This window comes from Cottoperca gobio, chromosome 4 (assembly GCF_900634415.1).
Source record: "Cottoperca gobio chromosome 4, fCotGob3.1, whole genome shotgun sequence".
In the NCBI taxonomy this organism is placed as follows: domain Eukaryota; kingdom Metazoa; phylum Chordata; class Actinopteri; order Perciformes; family Bovichtidae; genus Cottoperca; species Cottoperca gobio.
Genome location: NC_041358.1, coordinates 28,462,908 through 28,486,376, shown reverse-complemented (window position 1 = coordinate 28,486,376; position 23,469 = coordinate 28,462,908). Strand labels below are relative to the sequence as shown.

Sequence of the window (23,469 nt, the reverse complement as noted above, 5' to 3'; positions counted from 1 at the left end):
GTCACGTGGGCTTTCAGTGATCCGCAGGACAGCCTCGCGCGCACTGCCTGATGTCGCGCCTTCGCTCAGATGCAAAGCGACGCGGCGGTGAGGCGTTACTCTGAAGCGTCACTCACGCGGACACCTGCGCGTGCATGGAGATTTGACAGGAGTGAGGATGGAGACCCGGAGCAGCCGGGCTGAGGCTGCAGCATCACGGGCAGTCAGACCTCCTCTCCGCCTCATGAAGCATGTTAACAGGCTGCGCAATAAGTAGCCCCCATGTGGAGGAACCCCCACCTGATCTAGCGGAGCTCGGCGGGACTGTGAGCACCGGGGTGGCGCGTTCATTTACTCATTTGTGTGTGGCACGGCACGCGCGGGATGTGGGGACCCCTGAACACAACAGGGCTCCGTGACTTTCTCTCACTGCCGCTGGTGGTGGCGGTGATGTGCTGCGCGCAGAGGTGAGTGAGTGTCCGGGGAGTGTGAGGACCGTGGGTGTCCCGGACTCCGGAGGACTTACCGTCATTGTTGTCTCTCTTTCAGCGTCAACGAACCGGGAAACATGTCTTTCGTCAAAGAGACTGTGGACAAACTGTTGAAGGGATATGATATTCGTCTTCGACCGGACTTTGGAGGTTTGTTTCTCATTTGGTGTGTTTCACCCTAATGTCTCCCCGAGGTGTTTCTTTACCTCAGGGTGTCGTAGTAACTTTCTTTTATGTATTTGAAGGTGCACCGGTTGCTGTTGGGATGAGTATAGACGTGGCAAGCATAGACAGGGTGTCAGAAGTCAATATGGTAAGTAAATCTGAATTGTATCTGTAGTTTTGGTGGACTTCTGTGGACTGCTTACTTACAATAAAATGTTTAATTAGTGCAATGTTTGGGTTTTTAAAAGATGGTAATATGGTGACATTAATGGGGTAATACAGGTTGATGTTTTATCAGTGTTATACCTTCAGAATCACATGAAAGTTCTTTATTATGATGCTGAAATTCCTCCACCCTTTTGTTTTTAAGTATGTGTGACTTCTTTCCTGGAATCACTTTGTGTGATACCCATGAATCCATGATGCAAAATGCTCTTTAATTTCACGATAATATTTGATTAAGAGGCATAATGATTACCTGGAAGCACTTGCGGTAGTTTTGGCTGTTACCCTGGTGTTATTTTGATAATTACATGATATTACTTAATTATTATGAGTTTCTCACGTGTGAGCGGATATATATCATGTTATATGTCAACGCTGACATTGGTCATTTTACAAAAAAAGTTTTTTAAAAAGTTCTTCGTAGGCCGTCGAGAATAAAGTCGAAATATTGAGAATATTGAGTCGATAATAAAATCGGAATGTCGAGAATAAAGTCTAAAAAAAGTCGGAATCTCGAGAATAAAGTCGAAATGTCGAGAATAAAGTCGATAATAAAATCGCAATGTCGATAATAAAGTCGGAATGTCGAGAATAAAATCGCAAGGTTGAGAATATTGTCGATAATAATGTTGAACTGTTGAGAATAAAGTTAAAATGTCAAAAATGAAGTGTAAATGTTGAGCATAAAGTCAAAATATCGAGAATAAATCAAACAGCTCGCACTTACACTGAAAGTTCAACTTTATTCTTGAAATGTGAAATAAAAACCTCATGCCTGACACTAATAATCTTGCGTATGATGTAAATTAAAACATACTGTAACGTAAACAACGCGTGTTTCTCCAGTGCTGGACGTAGAAGCAGTTTTTAGAGGCTTGTTGTCCGGAGGGCTCGTCATTGTTTCACATTATACTGCAGTTTGTTCTTACATCCTGGTTCACTGGCTGTGATGGTCCCGCTACAGGACGAGCTGCAGAGCTGTCTTCTTCTGTCAAATGTATAACAGCAGCTAGACCTTCAGAAGTGTGGCTCAGCGTGTGTGTGTGTGTGTGTGTGTGTGTGTGTGTGTTGGGCGCACCATGGGCTCTGCAGTTTAATGCCTGTATGTCGTCTATCATTGGTGTGAACTGCTGACAGAGCTTGATGCTCCATCACATGCCACCAGGAGGAAACAGCCTCCGGCACGCCGCTCTGACAAGTATGTGTGCTGAAATGTATCTGTGCAGCACAGAGCGTCCGCTGACAGCTGACATGAGTTACATGGAGTACATTTATTTTGACATGTTTAATAGTGTGGTTATGTTGGAAAATACAGATCAAGTTGATTTTATTGAATCAAATCAAATGTATTTTTATCGCCCAATATCACAAATTACTGATGGATGAGGAGGATTTAAAAAAATCCAGTATACATATATACAATATGTGTATGTGTACAATATACAGTACATATATTAACGTGGGCGTCATTGCAGATAATGGGATCAGTTTCCATGGATGAAAAGTTCTCATTTTCTGTATAATTAATTTAGCATTTTGGATTTCTAAAATGGCAAAATCTAAAGTTAGTAAAACAAATAAAATAAAACAGCAGAGGTTCCTTAAAAAGTCTTAAATGGCACCGAGTTCATTAATCTAAACATATTTGGTAATAAAATGTCTGCCATCAATCTTTCAAAAGTCAAATGCCAACGCATTAACGTCCCTCTAACCTCAAATTGGTCTTCAATTTCATTTCCAGGGTTATTAAAAAAAGACTTAAGTCTTAAATCTAAGTTGCCTCAAGCTGGAGGAGCCCTGTTTGACCTGTGGGGGGGTCAAAGTCATGAATCAGTCAGATCTGAACACGAAGACATAAAACCCACATTTTCAGATTGCGTGTGACCTACAGGATATAAATCAAATATCACAATATGTTCCTCCGTATTGACTTTGTGACGACACTGTAGGCTCACAAAATATTTAGATTTAGTAATGTGGACATAAATACAAGGTGGGTAAACAGGAAGACAAAAGCAGAAGTAGAACACGACTTTAAACAATCAATTATAATAATAAAATCTAAGTTTATATATTGAACATCAACGAGCAGGTTAAACTCACTTGTTGAGTAAGTTGAAAGAGAGAATCAGAATTATCCTCCTTCTCTTTAGTTTAGTTCATTTATTTGCACGGATATAGAAAAACAGTTTGACTATTTTACAGCAGACGTTTGAAGGTAAAATGGCTGATGAAGTTCATACTTCAAAAGAAAAAGGATTAAAAGATAAAAACTTAAGTTGCATAAATCATCAAAGTTTAATGACTTTAAATTTAAATAGAAGTTCAGCTTTACCGAACATGTTACACTCATTCATACACTCATATTAAACTCATTATATGTTCAGCATTGAATATATATATATATATATATATATATATATATATATATATATATATATATATATATATATATATATATATATATATATATATATATATATATATATATATATATATATATATATATATATATACAGAAAATATTCTGGTATGTAGGTAAAGTTACATTATGTGTAATAATATCAGGAAGGTTTGGGGTTATTATCGTAAACTAAAACGAAAATAAGCAAAAGAAATATATTGTCGTAAAACTGAAACTAAATAAAAACGATATAGACTGGTTAAAAACTAATTAAAATTAAATACAAATATTAAAGAATTTAGTTTTTTTATCAGAACTGAGTAACTTTAATATCTGTTCAGTAATATTAAACTTTTATATTCAGCAAAGTGATCACATACAGCCTCTTATCGTGCAGCGCTGACCTCCTGACCTCGCACAGGAAGTAACTCCCCGTGTCACTGAGACTCAGGAAGCAGAGCGACCTCACATCAGCGCCGCTACGTGTGTTTTTAATGCTCGTTTATCTGTAACATTAGTTTGTCCCTTTGTTCACTGAAGCTGTGTGTTCATGAGTTACAGTGAAGGAAATAAAACCAATTTAATACAAAACACTGAACTAAACATTCTCACTTCGATGCGAGGGAAACGTATTTCATCCAGAATAACAAAAGAACTTCGTTAGGGTTAGAAATAACATCGTGGGTTAAGATAAGATCGTTTCTTACGTCGTTACGTTAGCTTACATTAGCTTTCATATTTCACACCTTCAGAATTGTAATAAAATACATTTTGTAAAAATTAATTAAAACTCTTACGAGGTAATTATGAACTGTACATAATGCTTCATTAAATACTCACAGCAAATATTTCCTAATTTTCCGATTATTCTGACGAACAAAATAAGCAAAAACATTCATATTTAAGCTAATAAGAGACTTTGAGAGGCACATAAATAAAGACAAAAACGAATCTCTTAAAAGCTTCTTGTTTCTGTTGGTTTCTGTGTCTTCTTTGGTTTCTGAAGCCCTTTGAGATGTTCTCTCAACAATGTAATAAACGTGCGCAGCCTCACAAAGCCAGATTACCCGCTGTGATGAATACTCGATGGTAGAAATGTGACATGTGTCGTTGCAGTTTGAAAAGTGAAGCAAACACTAATGACAGGGCAGTGAGTGGCGTGTCCGGTGTTCAGTCAGGTCATTGAAGGCGTCATGTGGACGTCTGAGTGAAGATGAGAAGTGTCAGTCCTCTGCTGGACGGCCTGATCGGAAAGACATCTGTCTTAAAGCTGAGCCTGACGATACCACACGGAGAGAAGACGCTGAGAGGAAACTCAACACGTTCTGACTGAATATACAACTCATTACTTCTTCAGTCATTTAGCATTTCTGAACACTAACTACTCGATCGACTCATCTGGTGTGAGAATAAGTGTTGCAGCTCTACTAGCTGACGGGGAATCCTTGATTTGGTAGTTTGCAAAGTGTATTTGAGAACATGCACGATTGTGTGTGTGTGTGCTATGTGCACTAACTTTGAATCTGTTGACAGGATTAGAGACTATATTCAGTAGATCAGAGTCAGAGGTTGGTGGGAAACAGACAGAGTAGATCTGCAGCGCATGTCTTCTCTCTTTTCATGTATTTCTACAAGCTCCTGTTAGAGGACTCGTTCTCCTACATGTGGTCCAGAGGAGCAGGAGAGTTGTGGATTACAAGAACAACAAGAACAATGTGTTCCTGACTGAGAAGATTCCCGTTAACGCCTCCTGAAGTCTGAAGAAGGACTCTGAAGCCGATCTCAGCGAGTTGTTTCCACATCTTCTGTGTAGCGTCCACGTTGTTTCCACTCTACGACTTAAAGCTCATGAACATATCGAAGTCGGAAGAACGAATTCCCAACCGGGGAGCACCTGAATGCAGCATTGGCCTTTCTAGTTTTAAAATCAAACAAAACCCACAAATGAAAATGTACCGATGTCTTTAGTGTGTGTGCGTTCTGGCACTGGGTGAGACCCAACAAGTGAGAGGTTCCAGGACCTGTGAGTGTGAGCCATCCTGCAGTGTCTCCTTCTCTTGTACAGGAGAGAACTTGGCTCCAGATCAACTTCATCTCTGACTTTTTAGAAATCGCTGGATGATTTTCGATCGGATACACAGCTCTGTTCCACAAACCTCACACTGAACCAGACTGTGCTTCACTGAGTGGAAGCTTTCTCCCGCTGGGAATTCTGTTACCAGAAGTCATTTTAAAGCAAAACCCGACAAACTATCAAAGAGAAAGTGAAAATGTTGATTACCGCTCAACCGATACCAGACCATACAACAAAAATACAAGTGGGACATTATAAAATGTTAGAATCACCTTGTTGGTGCTCGCTGGGAGACAAACTATGTCATAGTGTCACTGTTTTTTAATGACTATACATGTAGCCTTTATTTTCACGTTAAACATCAGAGTTCCTCCTGCACGCTGTTCGGCTGCTGCTAACGTTTGTTCAGCTTGTTTCTCTGAGAACTGAAAGAATTGAAAACACCAAGATTTCAACACAGGACTGATGACACCATGACAGGAGAGAGAGGAAACGTTACCTTCAGGGACATTACACATGTCTCTGTCTCACTACATATACAACACAGGACTGATGACACCATGACAGGAGAGAGGAAACGTTACCTTCAGGGACATTACACATTTCTCTGTCTCACTACATATACAACACAGGACTGATGACACCATGACAGGAGAGAGAGGAAACGTTACCTTCAGGGACATTACACATGTCTCTGTCTCACTACATATACAACACAGGACTGATGACACCATGACAGGAGAGAGGAAACGTTACCTTCAGGGACATTACACATCTCTCTGTCTCACTACATATACAACACAGGACTGATGACACCATGACAGGAGAGAGAGGAAACGTTACCTTCAGGGACATTACACATGTCTCTGTCTCACTACATATACAACACAGGACTGATGACACCATGACAGGAGAGAGGAAACGTTACCTTCAGGGACATTACACATTTCTCTGTCTCACTACATATACAACACAGGACTGATGACACCATGACAGGAGAGAGGAAACGTTACCTTCAGGGACATTACACATTTCTCTGTCTCACTACATATACAACACAGGACTGATGACACCATGACAGGAGAGAGAGGAAACGTTACCTTCAGGGACATTACACATGTCTCTGTCTCACTACATATACAACACAGGACTGATGACACCATGACAGGAGAGAGAGGAAACGTTACCTTCAGGGACATTACACATGTCTCTGTCTCACTACATATACAACACAGGACTGATGACACCATGACAGGAGAGAGGAAACGTTACCTTCAGGAACATTACACATGTCTCTGTCTCACTACATATACAACACAGGACTGATGACACCATGACAGGAGAGAGGAAACGTTACCTTCAGGGACATTACACATGTCTCTGTCTCACTACATATACAACACAGGGAGAGTTATTACACATTATATGTTACATATTATAGCTTTAATAAAATGGTTTGGAGCAAACGTAATGACATGATGTTTGACAGCCTTCACTACAGTTTAAACATCACATTCTGTCAGTAATTCAAAGACCTACAGTGCAGGATTGAGAGCTGTTGTCTGGTAAATGTAACTCAGTCTTCGTCCTTGTACAGACCAAAGCAGAGAAGTGGAGAGTAAAGGTGTTGGCACACAAGGTATCGGCCCGTTATAGTCAGTGTGGGCGAGCTGCAGAGCTTGTTGTCTAGGAAATGAGATTATTAATATATTTCTCACTTTACTCGCTGCACTCCTTTTATTTTTAGCTCAGAAATGAAGATCGCTCCGTGTCCTTCTGCATTCTGTTGATATTTTTAAATCTCCGACGTTCATGTTACACAACGCAGGAACAACGTGCAGTATTTGTGTCTTTACTGGAGACTTTATTGCTCCACCAGAGTTTCTGCACTTTGCAAAGAAGCACCTGTCCAGGCACAAAGACGTCCCTGAGCTGTAAAGCACATCCTCCCAGCGGAGTTGTTACGCAGTAATTCAGCAGCACAGCATGAGTCAGCTGGAAGACGAATCCATCATGTGCTAAAACCCCCGTCCATTTTGACACTTTAACATTATCCACCTTCTGCCTGGAGGAAGTGTTAGCCTTAAAAATCTCCTGCTGCAGATGTTCTCCCAGATTTATATAGAAGGGGCTTCGTTAAAGTCAGACACACAATTCAGCCTCCGTGCAGCACGCAGCAGATACACCTGATCCAGGTGTGTCTGCATGTGATGAAGAGCTTTTGATTTATGCAATCAGTTGCAATGTGAGTAAATGTTATGAGATGAGCCATAGTTGGCAAACCATTCCTGCATCACATACAGTGTAGGAAACCTAAAATATATTTTATATTTCTTGATATTTTCAGCCTAAGAATTGTGGCTTCTGGGGGCTCTTTGAAGAAATAGTACTTGCATAACGTTAATTGATGATTTAGGTTTAATGTAGGATTAGGATGTCGGCCTAAACTGGTAAATATAAAAATAATAATAATAATAAATCCCTCGTTTATGGTTTTTACTTTCTGACAATTCAAGTTGTTTTAATTTTACCGTTTCTGCTGGTACATGTATGATGTGTGAAGAATCTAAATGCTTGTAGAGAAACCAACGTGCTGAGTATCTAACCCGACAGGAAGCCTAAAATAATGCAAAATTAAATGCTTTTTCATCTCAAAGATCTCTAAACAGATGTTTGTCAGAAGCAACGATGCGTCTGTGCAGAAGTTCTGTAGCTCACCTGCGACTCTGCTCATAAGATATTCTGGCTTTATATTATAAATGACTGTTACAACGTGGGAATGAAATCATTTAATGAAAGGCTGGCACAATGTGTGGGAGGACGCAGGGACACGGTGTGTAAAACATATATACTGTAGTTCATTTTCAACCCTACTGGGAGCACTGATCTGTCTCATGGAGTGATGAGAAGGCCCCTCCTGCAGGGGGGCCGGCGTCTCTCACTGCTATTCCTGTTTCCCAGAAGACATCCTGGTGTTAAGTTGACGTAGACGATGTTTGACTGGCACACAGTAACCACGTCTGAGCGTGAGACTGAAGTATCCGATGAACGACAGCCTCGTCCTCCCACTGGGCCTCAGCTCCTCACAAACCTCTTTCTGTCTCTGCGTCACATGTCGGACGACCAACAGCAGGACGCTGTGTTTTAAACATCTTCTCATCGGTTAACGTTTTAAAATCCTCCACAGGAAGTGCTCTGAAATCAGATCTGTTGTAATGTAGTGTAATGTAATTCCTCATTCTCATCCTCCTCTTCATCTTCATCCTCCTCCTCTTCATCCTTAGGGTTCATATTTCATTCACATTTCTTGGTTTTGTTAACTGAACACTAGTGTGTGTGTGTGTGTGTGTGTGTGTGGGGGGTCAGACCTCCACTAATGCCGGTGATGCGTTCAGGTGCTCCTCGGACGGTCCTGCGTTAGGACGTTTTGACTTTAGTGTTAAGATGTATGTTATTGAGTGTTTGAACAACACGTTTATATCTGTGTGTTGTTCCGACTTGATGTTGTGTCAGGAACACACTTTCTGATTATTCCCACACCACCTGAATGCATCACAGATGCCCTCATCAAGTAATTTGTGCGTCCGCCCCGTGATGTGGAGTTCCTTCTCCACTAAGTTTCATGAAAAGCTGGTCAGACAGTCAACACACCATAACTGCCCTGCTGTAGGTAACAAATGTAAGCGCTTTAAAAACACTTCACAGAGCATGGGACACTGGCCTCCAGCGTGGCGTCTCCCTGCAGCTGAAAGCCTCGGTGGAGAGGAGGCCTGGAATAGAGCCCTGTGGGAGCCTGCAGGTCACGCAGGTCACGCAGGGAGCCGGAGGGCGTACTGTACTCTGAGTACAGCGAGAGGGATGAGCTGTTTATTTCTGAGGTGCTAAAGCAGTCAGCGACTCAGAGGGGCTCTGAACATCGGACTGGAATAGTTGTGGTCCAGACGTCGGTCGATGGGCTCTGTAGTGTGCGAGCTGTTGTGTAAAGCTGATTCACCCGGCCCACACCTCAGCTGCATTGTGGGAGAGAGCGTAATGAGGGCGTCTTCTGCTCGCAGGGAGGACGAAGACTGAAGACTGAAACACACCGCTACACTGATTACTGCAGAACCCACTCCCACATGAAGACATGCACACCTGTTCTGCACTTTTTGATATATGGTGGGAGAATAAATCTGTCTTGTGACTGTACACGTACACACACACACACACACAGAATTATTAATAGGAATCAATATTATATTATACTGTCAGTCAAACCACCTTGTGTAATTCACTCCAGACTCAGTTGGTCAGCCGCGCAGCCGCCGCGCGGCGCCGATGAGAGAACTACAAATAATGCAATTCTTTATTTTCTCCAAATGAGGTCAGCGGTTTCGGAGCCACACCGACGACCTCGTAGTAATTATCAGTTGTGTGTGAATAAAACTAATCCTGCTATCGATCTCCACATCCAGAGGAAAGCTAAGCGCTCGCTTGTGAAGACGCGGTCGCACCGGAGGATTGAAATGTCGGCATTTTCTGCACCGCCGAGTTTTTGTTTATTTCCTGAGACCTGCTAATTTATTGAGGAGAACATTAGTCAGCAGAACAAAGCCAAGCGAGCACGTAAAGAGTCCATTAAAGGAAAAGCTTTTGTGTTTGATGGATCCACTCGTGCAACTCGCTGAAGATGAATTATTGAGACGCACATATGACTGTAATAATGAATTATAGCTATATATTTATTACAGGTGTGAATCTTTAGTTGTCCCACGATCTGATGTCGGATTCAGTACAAACTGGTGTTTTCAACAGATCTCTCTATCTATCTATACATATACATATATATAAATATTTATCTATGTATGTATATCTACAGGTAGGTCTATGTTTCTGTCTGCAGTGCATCCATCAGTCTGTTCTGTGCACAGAGCAGCTGAGCGGTTTCTCTGAGGACACATGAGGTTCACAGCTGTTAGATATAAACATCCTGAACTCTGAGCTGCAGACACTCAGCTGACTTTATAAACCTCGTAGCTTCAGTTTCCATCAACTGCGGCCTGAAGAAGTCCCCAACGTTACACCATCTGACCACGTTGTGCCCCCCCGCAGGACTACACGCTGACCATGTACTTCCAGCAGTACTGGCGGGACAAGCGGCTGGCCTACGCAGGGATCCCTCTCAACCTGACGCTGGACAACAGAGTAGCAGACCAGCTGTGGGTCCCAGGACACGTACTTCCTCAACGACAAGAAGTCGTTTGTTCACGGCGTCACCGTGAAGAACCGGATGATCCGACTTCACCCGGACGGCACGGTTCTCTACGGCCTCAGGTGAGCACGGTTCCCATAAACCCTCACACCTTCCTTCACCTGTGCATTAACTGTACAACAAGTTCATGAGTTCACTTTCATTTCCCTGAAGTTAAAGCGAGACACTACAGCCACAAACTACAAGTAACAAGTAACAAACTCTCGTACAAACTTCAGAACTTCTAAATGAAAAGCTATAAATAAAACCACACTAAAAGTCTTCCTGTTTAAAGGCTTTTAATGTGGAGGTTTCGTTAACAGCTTAACATCCATCAGTAAAAAGGTAAAGAGGAAACGAGTGGAATTAACAAGAGTTTATAATTATATAAGAGTGAGAATAACATCTACAGGTGTGTGTGTGTGTGTGTGTGTGTGTGTGTCTGTGTGTGTGTGTGTGTGTGTGTGTGTGTGTGTCTGTGTGTGTGTCTGTCTGTCTGTCTGTGTCTGTGTGTCTGTGTGTGTGTGTCTGTGTGTGTGTCTGTGTGTCTGTGTGTGTGTGTGTGTGTCTGTGTGTGTGTGTCTGTCTGTCTGTCTGTGTCTGTGTGTCTGTGTGTGTGTGTCTGTGTGTGTGTCTGTGTGTCTGTGTGTGTGTGTGTGTGTCTGTGTGTCTGTGTGTGTGTGTGTGTCTGTCTGTCTGTGCTGTTGTCTGTGTGTCTGTGTGTGTGTGTCTGTGTGTGTGTCTGTGTGTCTGTGTGTGTGTGTGTGTGTGTCTGTGTGTCTGTGTGTGTGTGTGTCTGTGTGTGTGTCTGTCTGTCTGTCTGTGTCTGTGTGTCTGTGTGTGTGTGTCTGTGTGTGTGTCTGTGGTGTGTGTGTGTGTGTGTGTGTGTCTGTGTGTCTGTGTGTTGTGTGTGTGTGTGTCTGTGTGTGTGTGTGTGTGTCTGTCTGTCTGTGTCTGTGTGTCTGTGTGTGTGTGTCTGTGTGTGTGTCTGTGTGTGTGTGTCTGTTCTTGCTCGCCATGATCCTGTTTATACTTTGAATACTAACTATTATATTATTATCATTTTAACGTATAAAACACAAGTTGCAAAGACAATAAACAAAGTGACTAGAAGACCTTGTTAGCTTGTATTTTACGAGACGTTCCGGTCGGCGTTACAGCAGAAGACAGATTCAAACATTGATCGCAGCTAAAGTGTCTCACATCCTGATCCACTCAGAACACTCAGAACACTCGGACTGTATGAACTCTGTACATGCAGCTCCATTAGTCCCACAGTGAGTCTGATCACTTCCTTCTCTTCAGAGTTCACGTCTTCACACACACATCTGCCCATGAAGTGGAGACATGTTTGTATTTGTGTTGTTGAAGCCATTTCAACTGTAATTCTCTCAACTTAGCGTTAACACGGCGGCTCTCAGCTCGTATCACTTAACTCCTCTCAGATGTTCATTCATCATGATTGGATTCTCCATAAAACACTGCCGCTCGGTAAAAGCCATTAGCAGTAATTGACAGAGAGTCTGACTTTCAAACAAATAATAATGAGTGTGTGTTGGCAGGATGTTCGTCTCCGCAGAACGTCTCCTCCATCTGACGGCACGCTTTGATAACGTCTTCATAAATTCAGTTAAAACAAGGACGCCCGAGTAATGCACACCTCTCCTCTGCTTCAGAATCACCACGACGGCGGCCTGCATGATGGATCTGAGGCGGTACCCGCTGGACGAACAGAACTGCACTCTGGAAATTGAGAGTTGTAAGTTTAAGCCTCACGTCTTGTTCACGTCGGTAAAGAAATACAGCGGACAGCTTTACTTTCTCGCCCCTTAGAAATATGAACGTCCCGGTGATTCCCATAAAGTTCTCACACTCCTGAAACTGCACCGACCGCTGAACCGCTTTGGATTTATGAAGCTGTCGTACGTCACTGAGATTGCCTCCAGTTAGAGCTGCTGTGCAGAAAAGGTTGAGGCAGACGGTCCGCAGCAGAGACACGATGAGTCCAGCTTCATCAGTCTGCATGACGTCTCTCTGTGCTGCCATAAACCTATTGGCAGTTATGGATCCCGTGCACGTGTGTGAGTGTGCCGGGGCTGCAGGGACACACGTGCACCTGAGGATTTACATCTCATGCAATCAGCACTTACAACCGGCCGAGTGATTCAGCACTTACAGCCGGCCGAGTGACTCACACGACTTACTGTAAATCAGCTGCAGCAATTAGGCCTCCAGATTTCACTTAAGCAAATAATAAATACATTATTCATTTTAGAACCTCCAACTAAAAGTGCTTTTCCACTCATACGAATGTGTGTCTGTGTGCAGACGGTTACACGACAGATGATATAGAGTTCTACTGGAAAGGAGGAGACACTGCAGTGACGGGAGTCACGCGCATCGAGCTGCCTCAGTTTGACATCGTCAACTACAAACTGGTCTCCAGGAACGTCGTCTTCTCCACAGGTGAGCTCGCAGCAGTGCTTCAGACTCACTTTCTCCTCCTGCACCAGGGTTTATGTTGGAATTCATGCATTTTGTGAACCTTGGAAAAAGCCCTGTATAAATGAGATGTGTTGTTATTTAAAGCAGCTCTAACTGCGGACAAAATGCTCGCAGATGTTATTATTTTTTGTTTGTGTGCAAGTAAAAACGTGCGTGATGAGCGGAGCTGTATTATAAGATATCAAACCCAAAGATGCCGACTTTTCAATCCAATGAAAGCAACTGCCTGGTTCATATTATATGATATTTCACTTCCTGGTTCTGCGGCACACTCGGGATGTGCAGCACTGGTTCTCCCCGCTCGTCCCTTAGACTTAACATCGTGATGGCGTTGTCGTGGATATTTATCGCTCACAACATTGTGGTATGAAACAGAGGAATCAGTAAAGCACAGATGTAGTTTAACAATTATTATTTTGTTGCACAACAAACAATAATAATGAGAACACTACCTGCTTCCAAGCAGCCGAGTAGAGCTCCAACTGACGAAGAGAAACTCATCCTTATATAGGAGCTGTTCTGAACACACACTTTATGTTATGTCTTCAGACATGAACATATGGTATATATCATTAGTAAACTTAATGAATAAGACATTGATTAAGAAGTCTATCTTAACAGCGTCACAGGTTTTTACATTTTTAAATCCCAAAGGAAAGTTTTACAAATATAAAACTCACAATATAAAGAGACATAATTGACGTTGTTTGCAGTTCCAGGTGTCGTGGTAACAGTTTTACAGACTCCTCTTTTATAACGGAAAATGTTTTCTGGGCGTTTTCTTGGTAGCAAAACAACTGTCACCAGATTTAAATCCTGAATCCTGATTGGTGCGCAGAAGTACAGGTGACATCACCTCCTCCAGCCGAGCCCCACCCACATCTGTCACCTGAAATAACCGAAACCTTATTAACTTTGGCGGGAAATTGTGTTTTCACGAAGCCTCCCATCTCACACAGTAAGAAGCTGATTGAGGAAATGTTCTGGGCCTTTAAGGTTTCACATTTCAGAAGATCTCCTTCGTTTCCCTGAGACTGCGTGTTGCACATTAAGCTTTCCTTGTTATGGGATTTGCATCATAGCGTGACCTCCCCAGCACAGGGAACAATGACTCTGTAGGTCTGTACTTACAGGAATGTAATGTATTCATGAATTATTCTCTCATAATACAAAACCTCCCGCAGCCAAATTAATGTAGGATGTGTCCAAAACATCTCCGAGGAGAGAACACAGAGAGGCTATTAGAGCTGATTACTCTCAGGGTCAGATCATGTGTAAGTGCTTCACAACAGCAGCTCAGGTTCAGTGAAGGAAGCATTACAGGACAGCAAGCTCCAACACTACGCTCACATTCAGCAAAACTGCATTCTGTTCTAGGGAAATGAGTTTTCTCCTGGAATACGCAGTTTTAAAAAGGTTGTTGTTAAAGAAAACACAACAAAATGACTTTGGTAGAAGATCTGTGGCTTAAAATAAGTAAGTTTGTTACGTTATTTAAGTTACGGACGTAAAATAAAACCCGAAAAGTTCCGCACTTCTTATATATCCCACATAATATATATACATTTGTTCGTATTTCAAGTGATCGTGAACCAGGAAGTATAAAGAGGGACAGAGGGTTGGGGGTCTCTCCTCGTGTCTAGTTTAGATGTTTCCTGTGAAGACGAAGGTTTGTTTTGAAACAACTAAACGTAACGAGCACAAATTGACACGAAACAACAACAAAACATTTCGTAAGATATCATACGAACCAGAAGTGTAACGATCTGCTTGTTCTTTGGTGTCCTGTTTTATGTTGAAGTGTTCACTCCCCCTTGAAATATGTCTAGTGGTACTTCCTGTCTGTGTCTTTACCCTCTCCTTCTGATTGTTAATGTGTTCCTCCTGTGTCCATTTACTCTGCCCTTGTGTTTTCTGCCTTTCTCCCCAGCTGTGTCTTGTTCCCTCGTTTGGTGTCTGTGTATTTATCCCTGTCTGCCCCACGGTGTTTGGTCGGATTGTCATTCGTGTTCTGCTCGTGTTCTGCTCGTGTTCTGCTCGTGTTCTGCTCGTGTTCTGCTCGTGTTCTGCTCGTGTTCTGCTCGTGTTCTGCTCGTGTTCTGCTCGTGTTCTGCTCGTGTTCTGCTCTTTTAGGAGCCCTGGTGTTTGTGGAGCTGAAACAATAAGTGGATTAATGGACAGAAGAACATAATTATAAATATGTTTTGAAGAACGAATGATGGACATTTTCTTCTAAATGTTGACGTTTCATAGATTGAGTGAGGGATTAATGTGCAGCGAGTTCTTCCCCAGGAAACGACCTGACTGAGGTTTTCTCCCATGACTGTCAAAGTGTGTTCACGTCTGTAATCCGTCCCGTGCTGCCTTCAGTGTTTACTTCCTGTCTGTCGTCTTTAACATCTCGCTGTTTCCTTCTTCTTCTCTTTGCTTTAACAGTTCAGCTCATGAACCCAACATTTGCTGCTCTCCACATGTATAAAAATGAATATTCAGAAAATATTCCAGTGTTTTCTGATATAACTTGTTTTTTAGTTTTACGGGACTACTTTCTGCATATTGATCTGACGTGATGTGATCATGTCTGTACGATAAAGGTCACAGCAGCTGATCAGTTTGACTGCAGATTCAATATTATCTTCATGTTTATCAAACTATCCCTTCAGCACGTGTAGAAGCGTTATGTTCTGCTGTTTGCATCTCAAGGATAAGTTTCATCAGACGATTTTGCAATTTGAACCCCGCTTGCTTGTTTCCATGGTGATGAAACCAGTTCACGAGGCCATCGCCATAGGAACCAAAACAAAAGTGCTCGACATCCCCCTTGTTCCTCCTCGAATTAACGAGGGCTTTTTCTTCTTCTGCGCCGTGTTCTCCTGCAGGTGCCTACCCTCGACTGTCTCTGAGCTTCAAGCTGAAGCGAAACATCGGATACTTCATCCTGCAGACGTACATGCCCTCCATCCTCATCACCATCCTGTCCTGGGTGTCCTTCTGGATAAATTACGACGCCTCGGCTGCCAGAGTTGCATTAGGTATGATGTGTCCCGTGCAGTCGATTGACCTCCGCTCTGTAGTTTCACCGTCTGGTCCTGCAGGACTATGACGTCATCACATGTGGCTGGAGGTGGTTAACGTGCATCAAGGAACACACGACACAAAGAGGCACAAAGAACTCCGTGGGTGCTTTTTTTTGGAGAGGGTGGGGCCACAGTGTTTAAACAACAAAGAGAATCTGACATATTCTGATGCAATGAGCAAAAAGTAAAAGGCATCAGGATGCTGCTCGGCGTCTTTGTTTTGTAGGCTTATTGATTGTGTTTAAAGCCGGTATTTATACACAGTGTCAGATAGAGATGAGGCTACACTAATAATATTAGTGTTATACGATTAGTAGAGTTAGATTCCAAACATTTCTAATAACTGCAGAGCGTTTAAAGTCCAAAATTCATCGATTAGTGTAAAAAATATAGACCAGAGTTCAGCCTCAAAAACAACATTTTCACTGCACTCAGAACTTGTTTCTCTCTTGCTGCACACAAAGGGAGGAACGCACCTGTATTAACTAACCGCACCATAAATTACATTTATACAACCACAATAACACAATCTATTTTCTTAAAGTGTTTTAAGGGTGATTGTGACAGACAGTCAAAGACCCCACAACCAATGTATTTAGTCAGTGTGCTGGCTCAGGATCAGGTGCATCAATTAAAGAGAACTGTGGAAACACAAACACCTGACATCGTCTCATTTTACGTTGAGCAGTTAAAGTGTTTTTCCCCCAGATGAGGCACGTTGTGCCAACAGGCCGACTTTACGGACTCACACTGCTAGTGAAGGACGTTAAAAGATTGAAAGAGAAGGAGGCGGTTTGCATGTGGGACAGACTGAGTTGGTGTGTGAGATACATTTATGATGAATGGCCTCTCCTCCCCTCACAGACGCTGTGCGGTTGATTGAGTGTTTGTTGGAAGATCATGTCAAGTTCATGTAATTTACTGCGCTGTGACCTGAGAGGACGACCGGTGGGATGTTGACTGGAAGTGACCCCTCCCAATATGAGTGTGCCGTCTCAGGGGCGCCGAGCAAAATGAGTAACTTTAGTGTTTAATATAAAAATTCATTGTGCGTTTTAGGCTTCAGAGCAGAACAGTGTGTTCATTTAAAGCAGCACGATGGATCAAATAATGTGGGTTCCCCTTTAACTCTGTGGAGTCCCCTTTAACTCTGTGGAGTCCCCTTTAACTCTGTGGAGTCCCCTTTAACTCTGTGGAGTCCCCTTTAACTCTGTAGAGTCCCCTTTAACTCTGTGGAGTCCCCTTTAACTCTGTGGAGTCCCCTTTAACTCTGTGGAGTCCCCTTTAACTCTGTGGAGTCCCCTTTAACCCTGTGGAGTCCCCTTTAACTCTGTGGAGTCCCCTTTAACTCTGTGGAGTCCCCTTTAACCCTGTGGAGTCCCCTTTAACTCTGTGGAGTCCCCTTTAACTCTGTGGAGTCCCCTTTAACCCTGTGGAGTCCCCTTTAACTCTGTGGAGTTCCCTCATTATTATAAAAATATTAGTGGACATGTAGGAAAGATATTGTGATGTGATTACATCGAAGTATCATCAGCACTATGGGTGACTTCTTCCTGCACTTTAGTCACATGTGAACAGATAAATATGAGATTCAAAATGAACCTATTATTAGGGATGTGTGTTCCTTTCAGTCTGTTTGAGGCTCTGGCTCTGTGGTGTAATAGGAGATCTAAGACTCACACTTTCCTCGGGCCTCTGGGACTGAAACAAAGACGAGTCTCACTTCACCTCTTGGAAAACACCCCACCATCCCGGACTGCATTGATCTTTGCCTTAAAGGAAATCGTCCTTCAGCATCGAGTGTTTGTAAGAAAGAGCAGTTACTGCAGCATTCTTAACTCCCAGCTGTAAAGATGACTGTGGTACAGTTAGAGGAGCCTGGTGAGCGGCTAGATTTAGAGGAACCTCCGCGGGGTCAGACCGCGGCCAGTAATCACCTGTGATGATCATTTCATACCTTTTTTAACTGTAAAGTTACAGACTGTAAACACAGGTACTGCACTGGAAATATTTCGGGGGTTTGTTGAGTAACCTGCTCCTCTGAGCTCAGAGTTGATATTCTTGCTCTTCTCTTTGTTCTGCAGGAATCAATGCAGTGCTCTTAACACCCCCACACACACTGCACAGCACTGTACAGTGCAACGCTTTTTAGTTTAATTACGTAAGCCTGAGTCGACAGAAATAGACACACCGTCCAGGTTGGTGAGCCATCCAGGAGACACAGAAACGACTCCGACGCGTTTATTGTCGATGATGCACATTATCGAGAGAATCACTGCACTGCTGTTTATTGTGCATTTGCTGAGTGTGTTCGCTCGTTGTTTGCTGCATGAGCTGAGAGTCGCACGGTGGAGCCTTTTCTGCTTATCAAAGTAAATCCAAACTTCCCAATAAGGAGAAGAATCTGCAGGAAGTTCAGCTGTTCAGATGTTTGTAGCTGCACCTGATGGAGTACCCTGACGCGGTGAGACGCTGTAATGCCACACTGATGGATTTCTAATTAAAGTTTAATTAAATAAACTCTTCAAGAGACTTCTTGTTAGCCTAGAAGGCGTGTGATAGGTCGATCAAAATAAGAGTTCGATTTCAATCCTAGAGATCAACAGCGGTGTTTTGTTTCTCCCCCCCCCCGAGCCTGCAGATCCAACACTGCGTAGTTGTTTGTGTTTGAGGTCAGCTGCAGTTTAATTTGCATCCTGGTGATTCTCATGAAGTCTTTTGTCTTTTCTTCCTCCAGGGATCACGACTGTCCTGACCATGACAACCATCAACACCCATTTAAGAGAGACTCTGCCCAAGATCCCCTACGTCAAAGCCATCGACATGTACCTGATGGGCTGCTTCGTCTTCGTCTTCCTGGCTCTGCTGGAATACGCCTTCGTCAACTACATCTTCTTCGGACGAGGCCCTCAGATGCAGAAGAGACTGGCCGAGAAGGCGCAGAAGGCAAATGATGACCGGGAGAATTTAGACGAACAGAAGGTGAGAAACTCCAGTTCCACTCACAGCTTCCCACAGATGAGCTGCGAGGAACCTTTAAACTCCCAGCAATGCAATGTCCACGTGTCCTGCTCCAATACGTAGGATAAGCATGTAGATCGGACTGTTAACATGTACTGTACACAGCCACCGTATAACTATAGGGCTGGATTCAATCTTCATTTGAATGATCAGATATTATCAGATATATTCATAAATCCCGAGATCGATCTTTTAATATATGAGTCTTCCCGTAGATGCTGCCTCTGCTGAAGGCAGCGCCAAACCTAAAGGCAGATATCTGGCTGCCTTTCAGATTCAAACACTTTGAAGACAGCGAAGCCACATGAAGGATGTTAAGTGAGCGGAAGTAATGTGGCAATACCACAAATCTCCCAGAAACGCAATCTGCAAAAACATCCTCTGCGTGCCCAAAACATAACTGTGTATAATTATATATTATATTATATATGTATATACTATATGTAAGTACTTTAGATATTTATGAAGTACTTAATAAGTACATCATTCATCCAAACTTTCTCTTTTTCAACACAACATAATTTCTGTCACATGTTGTATTTGTACTATGTTGTTTATCCTGTACACACGACATCTATTGCACGTCTGTCCGTCCTGGGAGAGGGATCCCTCCTCAGTCTCTCCCTGAGGTTTCTAACATGTTCCCCCTTTAATTATGGGGTTTCTTTTAGGAAGCTTTTCCTTGTGCGATGCGAGGGTCTGAGGACAGAGGGGTCTGAGGACAGAGGGGTCTGAGGACAGAGGGGTCTGAGGACAGAGGGGTCTGAGGACAGAGGGTGTTGTATCCTGTACAGTCTGTAAACACTGAGACAATGTATAATTTGTGATATTGGCTATATAAATACATTTGATTTGATTCAGGCTCTTCGTAGCTATACCTAGAAGTGATGCACTGTTCGTATGTGATCCACGTATTTGTGAAGCAGGAAGTAGAAAGAGCGACTTTCACCAGGAGACCCTGTGAAGAGACGTAGCTTCCGTACTTTAATATCCAAGCAAAATTGGTATTATAACTGAAATAAGATAATCCTCATTAAACCAAATCGGAAACCTTGTGAATCGGAATTTAAGCGATTCAGGAAATCAGTTGCGATTTGCAGCCCTGCATTGCTATTGGTCCGTACAGTGGAGCTACTTCCTGTCCCTCCCCCCTCCCTCTGTGACGCTCAGTGAACGCCAGACCGACGCTCGGACAACAAGAGCTTTGTGTTTGTGTTTCTCCCGGCTAGTCCGTTCTGGAAGGAGGCAATTGCAAGTCTTCATCTGTTAAACTGTCCAATCAGGTACCAGGGCGTCGCCCCTCACGGCGGGTGAGTGTCGCTGTGAAACGGAAACTGACCTCCTCATTTACCAAAACATCAAGCGTCATCACTTCACGTCACCATCACATATACATGTACATTATGTGTGTATTCCTCTTTATTGTGTTGTATCGTGTGTTTGTGATATCCTGCACAGTTAATACTAACTTTATTCAACTATTGATTAAAAGTCGATTCTGTCTTTTTGAGAGTTGATGCAGAATCCCAAACATATTATTGCAATAATACGATATCTCCACGTTTGATTCCATTGAAAGATGATAAATCAACATATTGAGTTATGAATGACACCAGTTTCTGTAACTCATTTACACAGAAGAGAAACATTCACGCCTCTCTTCCCCTCGTGTCGTGTAACCACGTCGTTGTATGACTGTGTACAGATCTGAATGATTTATGTTTCTGTGTGAAGCAGTAGCTGTCATGGCGTTAGCATTAGAGGCATCCAGTCCAACCTTGAGCTGTGCCAAGTGATTTAACTTTGAGACAGGAAACCTGCTTCTGAAGGCCGCTCTCGTTTTCCCGGGGCTGTAATCTGTCAGCCTGCTAGGCGGCGGCAACGGCGGCCCCGGTGGCCCGACGTGAGCTGCACGTGTCATTAGTCACCGCAGCCTCGGCCCATTTTTAACTGCGCTCCTGTCTGTTGTGCGCAGGTCGACTCCCAGGGGAACATTTTACTGACAACCTTGGAGATCTACAACGAGGTGGGAGGGAATGAGATCACAACCACGGTGAGCGAGATCCACAACTCCTCTTCCACGGTGTTCGACAACTCGGGGGTCCAGAACAGGAAGCCTAGCGGGCCGCGCTCCAGCCTGGACAGGAACGCTCATCTAAAGAGATCCCGTCTGCAGAGACGATCCTCGCAGCTCAAAATCAAAATCCCAGACCTCACCGACGTGAACACCATCGACAGATGGTCACGGATAATATTCCCCTTCAGCTTCTCCCTCTTCAACGTAATCTACTGGCTTTACTATGTCAACTAATGCATCATGTCTGTCTGTGTCCTTTCTGACTTCTTTATGTGAGGAACATCATATTATGAACTTTTTTTTTATCATAGCGAGTGAGTCACAAGGAATTATCAGAACATTACAAAGACTTTGATGAACTGAGCTCTCTGCTCTCGCCCGGCTGAGAAGAACTGGGACGTTGTTTCTCTTTGTTGTTCATCACAGCGTTAGGTCGTGTGGTCGCTGTATTACAACTCTCTGCTAATGACAAGACAGCTGACAAAGATTCTTATTATTGTTAATCTTATGTCGTAATATATCATCATGTAAACTGTTTCATTTTGACTGAAACCAGACTTAAAGGAATTGTTTAACATTTTTGGATGTGCGCTTCATCGCTTTCTTTCCGAGAGATTGATGCCACATGAAGCTATAGACCTTTTAATGCCGACGCCATGATTACGTCATGGTGTTAGCTGGAGGCAAACAGTCGTGTGCTAAAGTTACACAAAAAACTTTATTGCATAAATTTGAGATGACAAACAAGGCTCTTGCTAATAGCTTAGCCTTGTTAGCCTTCTGGAAAGATCATAACTCATATTTAACTACTGAAGATGGAGAGAAAATGTTGCTAATAGCCTTTGGCTGCAGTTAGCAGAAGCTAAACTATTAGCAAGAAGGGAGAAAATGTTGCTAATAGGTTAGCCTTCTGCTAATCGCTGCTGCAGCCGTGAGCATTTATCTGCGGTTAGTAAGCACTAAACTATTAGCAACCTTTTCTCTCCGTCCCTGAAACGGGATCTGGATCAGCAACTCTTTCTGCAGGATGGTTAATGTGTTAGGCATTCTGCCTCCACCTACGCTCCGTCCACAAGAATACATCATCATGTTAACTGACAGACTCTATAGCCAGCAGCCAGTTAGCTTAGCTTAGTTTAGCTTAGCGTGAAGACTGGAAGCAGGGGGACAGATTAGTGTATTTCCTAAAAATCTCAAACTATTCCTTTAATTTGCCTTGGAGTTTACTCCAGCGACTGTTCACTGGTTGTTTTGAAGTGGAACTGCTGCGACCTGGCTCCTGCGGGGGTTTAACACTGTGTAAGGATGTCAAACAGTAACTTTGATTTCAAAGCCTGATTTTATTAATAACAGACGGCTGATGGAATCTGTACCAGCATTTTATAAAATTGTTATTCACTGCCATTATTAAAAGGAATCTTTTGACATTTTGGGAAATATGTAGATTTGCTTTCTTGCAAAGATTTGCACGATAAGATCAATAGCACTCAGTTAGCTTAGCATTAAGACTGGAGACGAGAGGAAACAGCTAGCCTGGTGGCTAGTGTGTGTGTGTGTGTGTGTGTGTGTGTGTGTGCCTGCCTGTCGGCACCGCTAAAGCTCACTGATAAATGTTTAATCCCATTTGTTTAATTTCTTAGAATAGGGATTGGACAATATAGGATATTATCGCAACAAAAAAACTCAATAAATTGATGGCGATGAATTTCCATTATCGGGATAGTTTTGATTTTATTTATTTATGCAGGGCGACATGATTTATAATTACTTTATAAAGTTTTTTTCATTTTGTTGGATTTACTCTAAGAAAGATGTTCACTAACAAGATGTGTCTTTTCTGTAATGCAATAAAGTTATTTGCTTCTTAACTAAATGAAAGGTTTAGTGATTCCAGAAGGTTTAGTAGAGTTTAAGTATATTTTGATGATTATATGAATAATATCGTGAATTATTTTTGCCAGGATAATGATCTTTTCATATCGTCCCACGTCTAGTATTGATTAAACAAACACTGAAGCTCAATGTAACGCTGCTGGCGGGTGAATTTTGATAACTTTGCACCGAGACAGGCTAGCTGTTTCCCCCTGTTTCCAGTCTTTATGCTAAGCTAGGCTAACGTCTGCTGGTTGTAGCTTCATATTCAGCGTTCATACATACATGAGTCGTATCAATATGTTCATCTCACTCTCTAAGATGAATGAATGAAAGATAAATTAAAGTT

General features: G+C 42.7%; 2 protein-coding genes across 2 annotated transcripts in view; one reads left to right on the top strand and one right to left on the bottom strand.

The window, feature by feature from the left end:
* Window positions 1–623, bottom strand: part of gabra5 (gamma-aminobutyric acid type A receptor subunit alpha5) — a 32,006-nt gene extending 31,383 nt beyond the window's left edge. The window contains exon 1 of the mRNA XM_029429251.1: window positions 506–623. The gene's annotated coding sequence lies outside the window, so the exon portion shown is untranslated. The remainder of the gene's footprint in view (window positions 1–505) is intronic.
* Window positions 298–23,156, top strand: gabrb3 (gamma-aminobutyric acid type A receptor subunit beta3). The gene is given in 10 exon segments (XM_029429249.1): window positions 298–446; window positions 529–620; window positions 716–783; window positions 10,430–10,546; window positions 10,548–10,651; window positions 12,245–12,327; window positions 12,897–13,034; window positions 15,953–16,105; window positions 18,888–19,132; window positions 21,147–23,156. Coding segments are annotated over 10 exon segments (1,419 nt in total). The 5' UTR covers window positions 298–363; the 3' UTR covers window positions 21,483–23,156.
* Window positions 23,157–23,469: the final 313 nt, after the last annotated feature.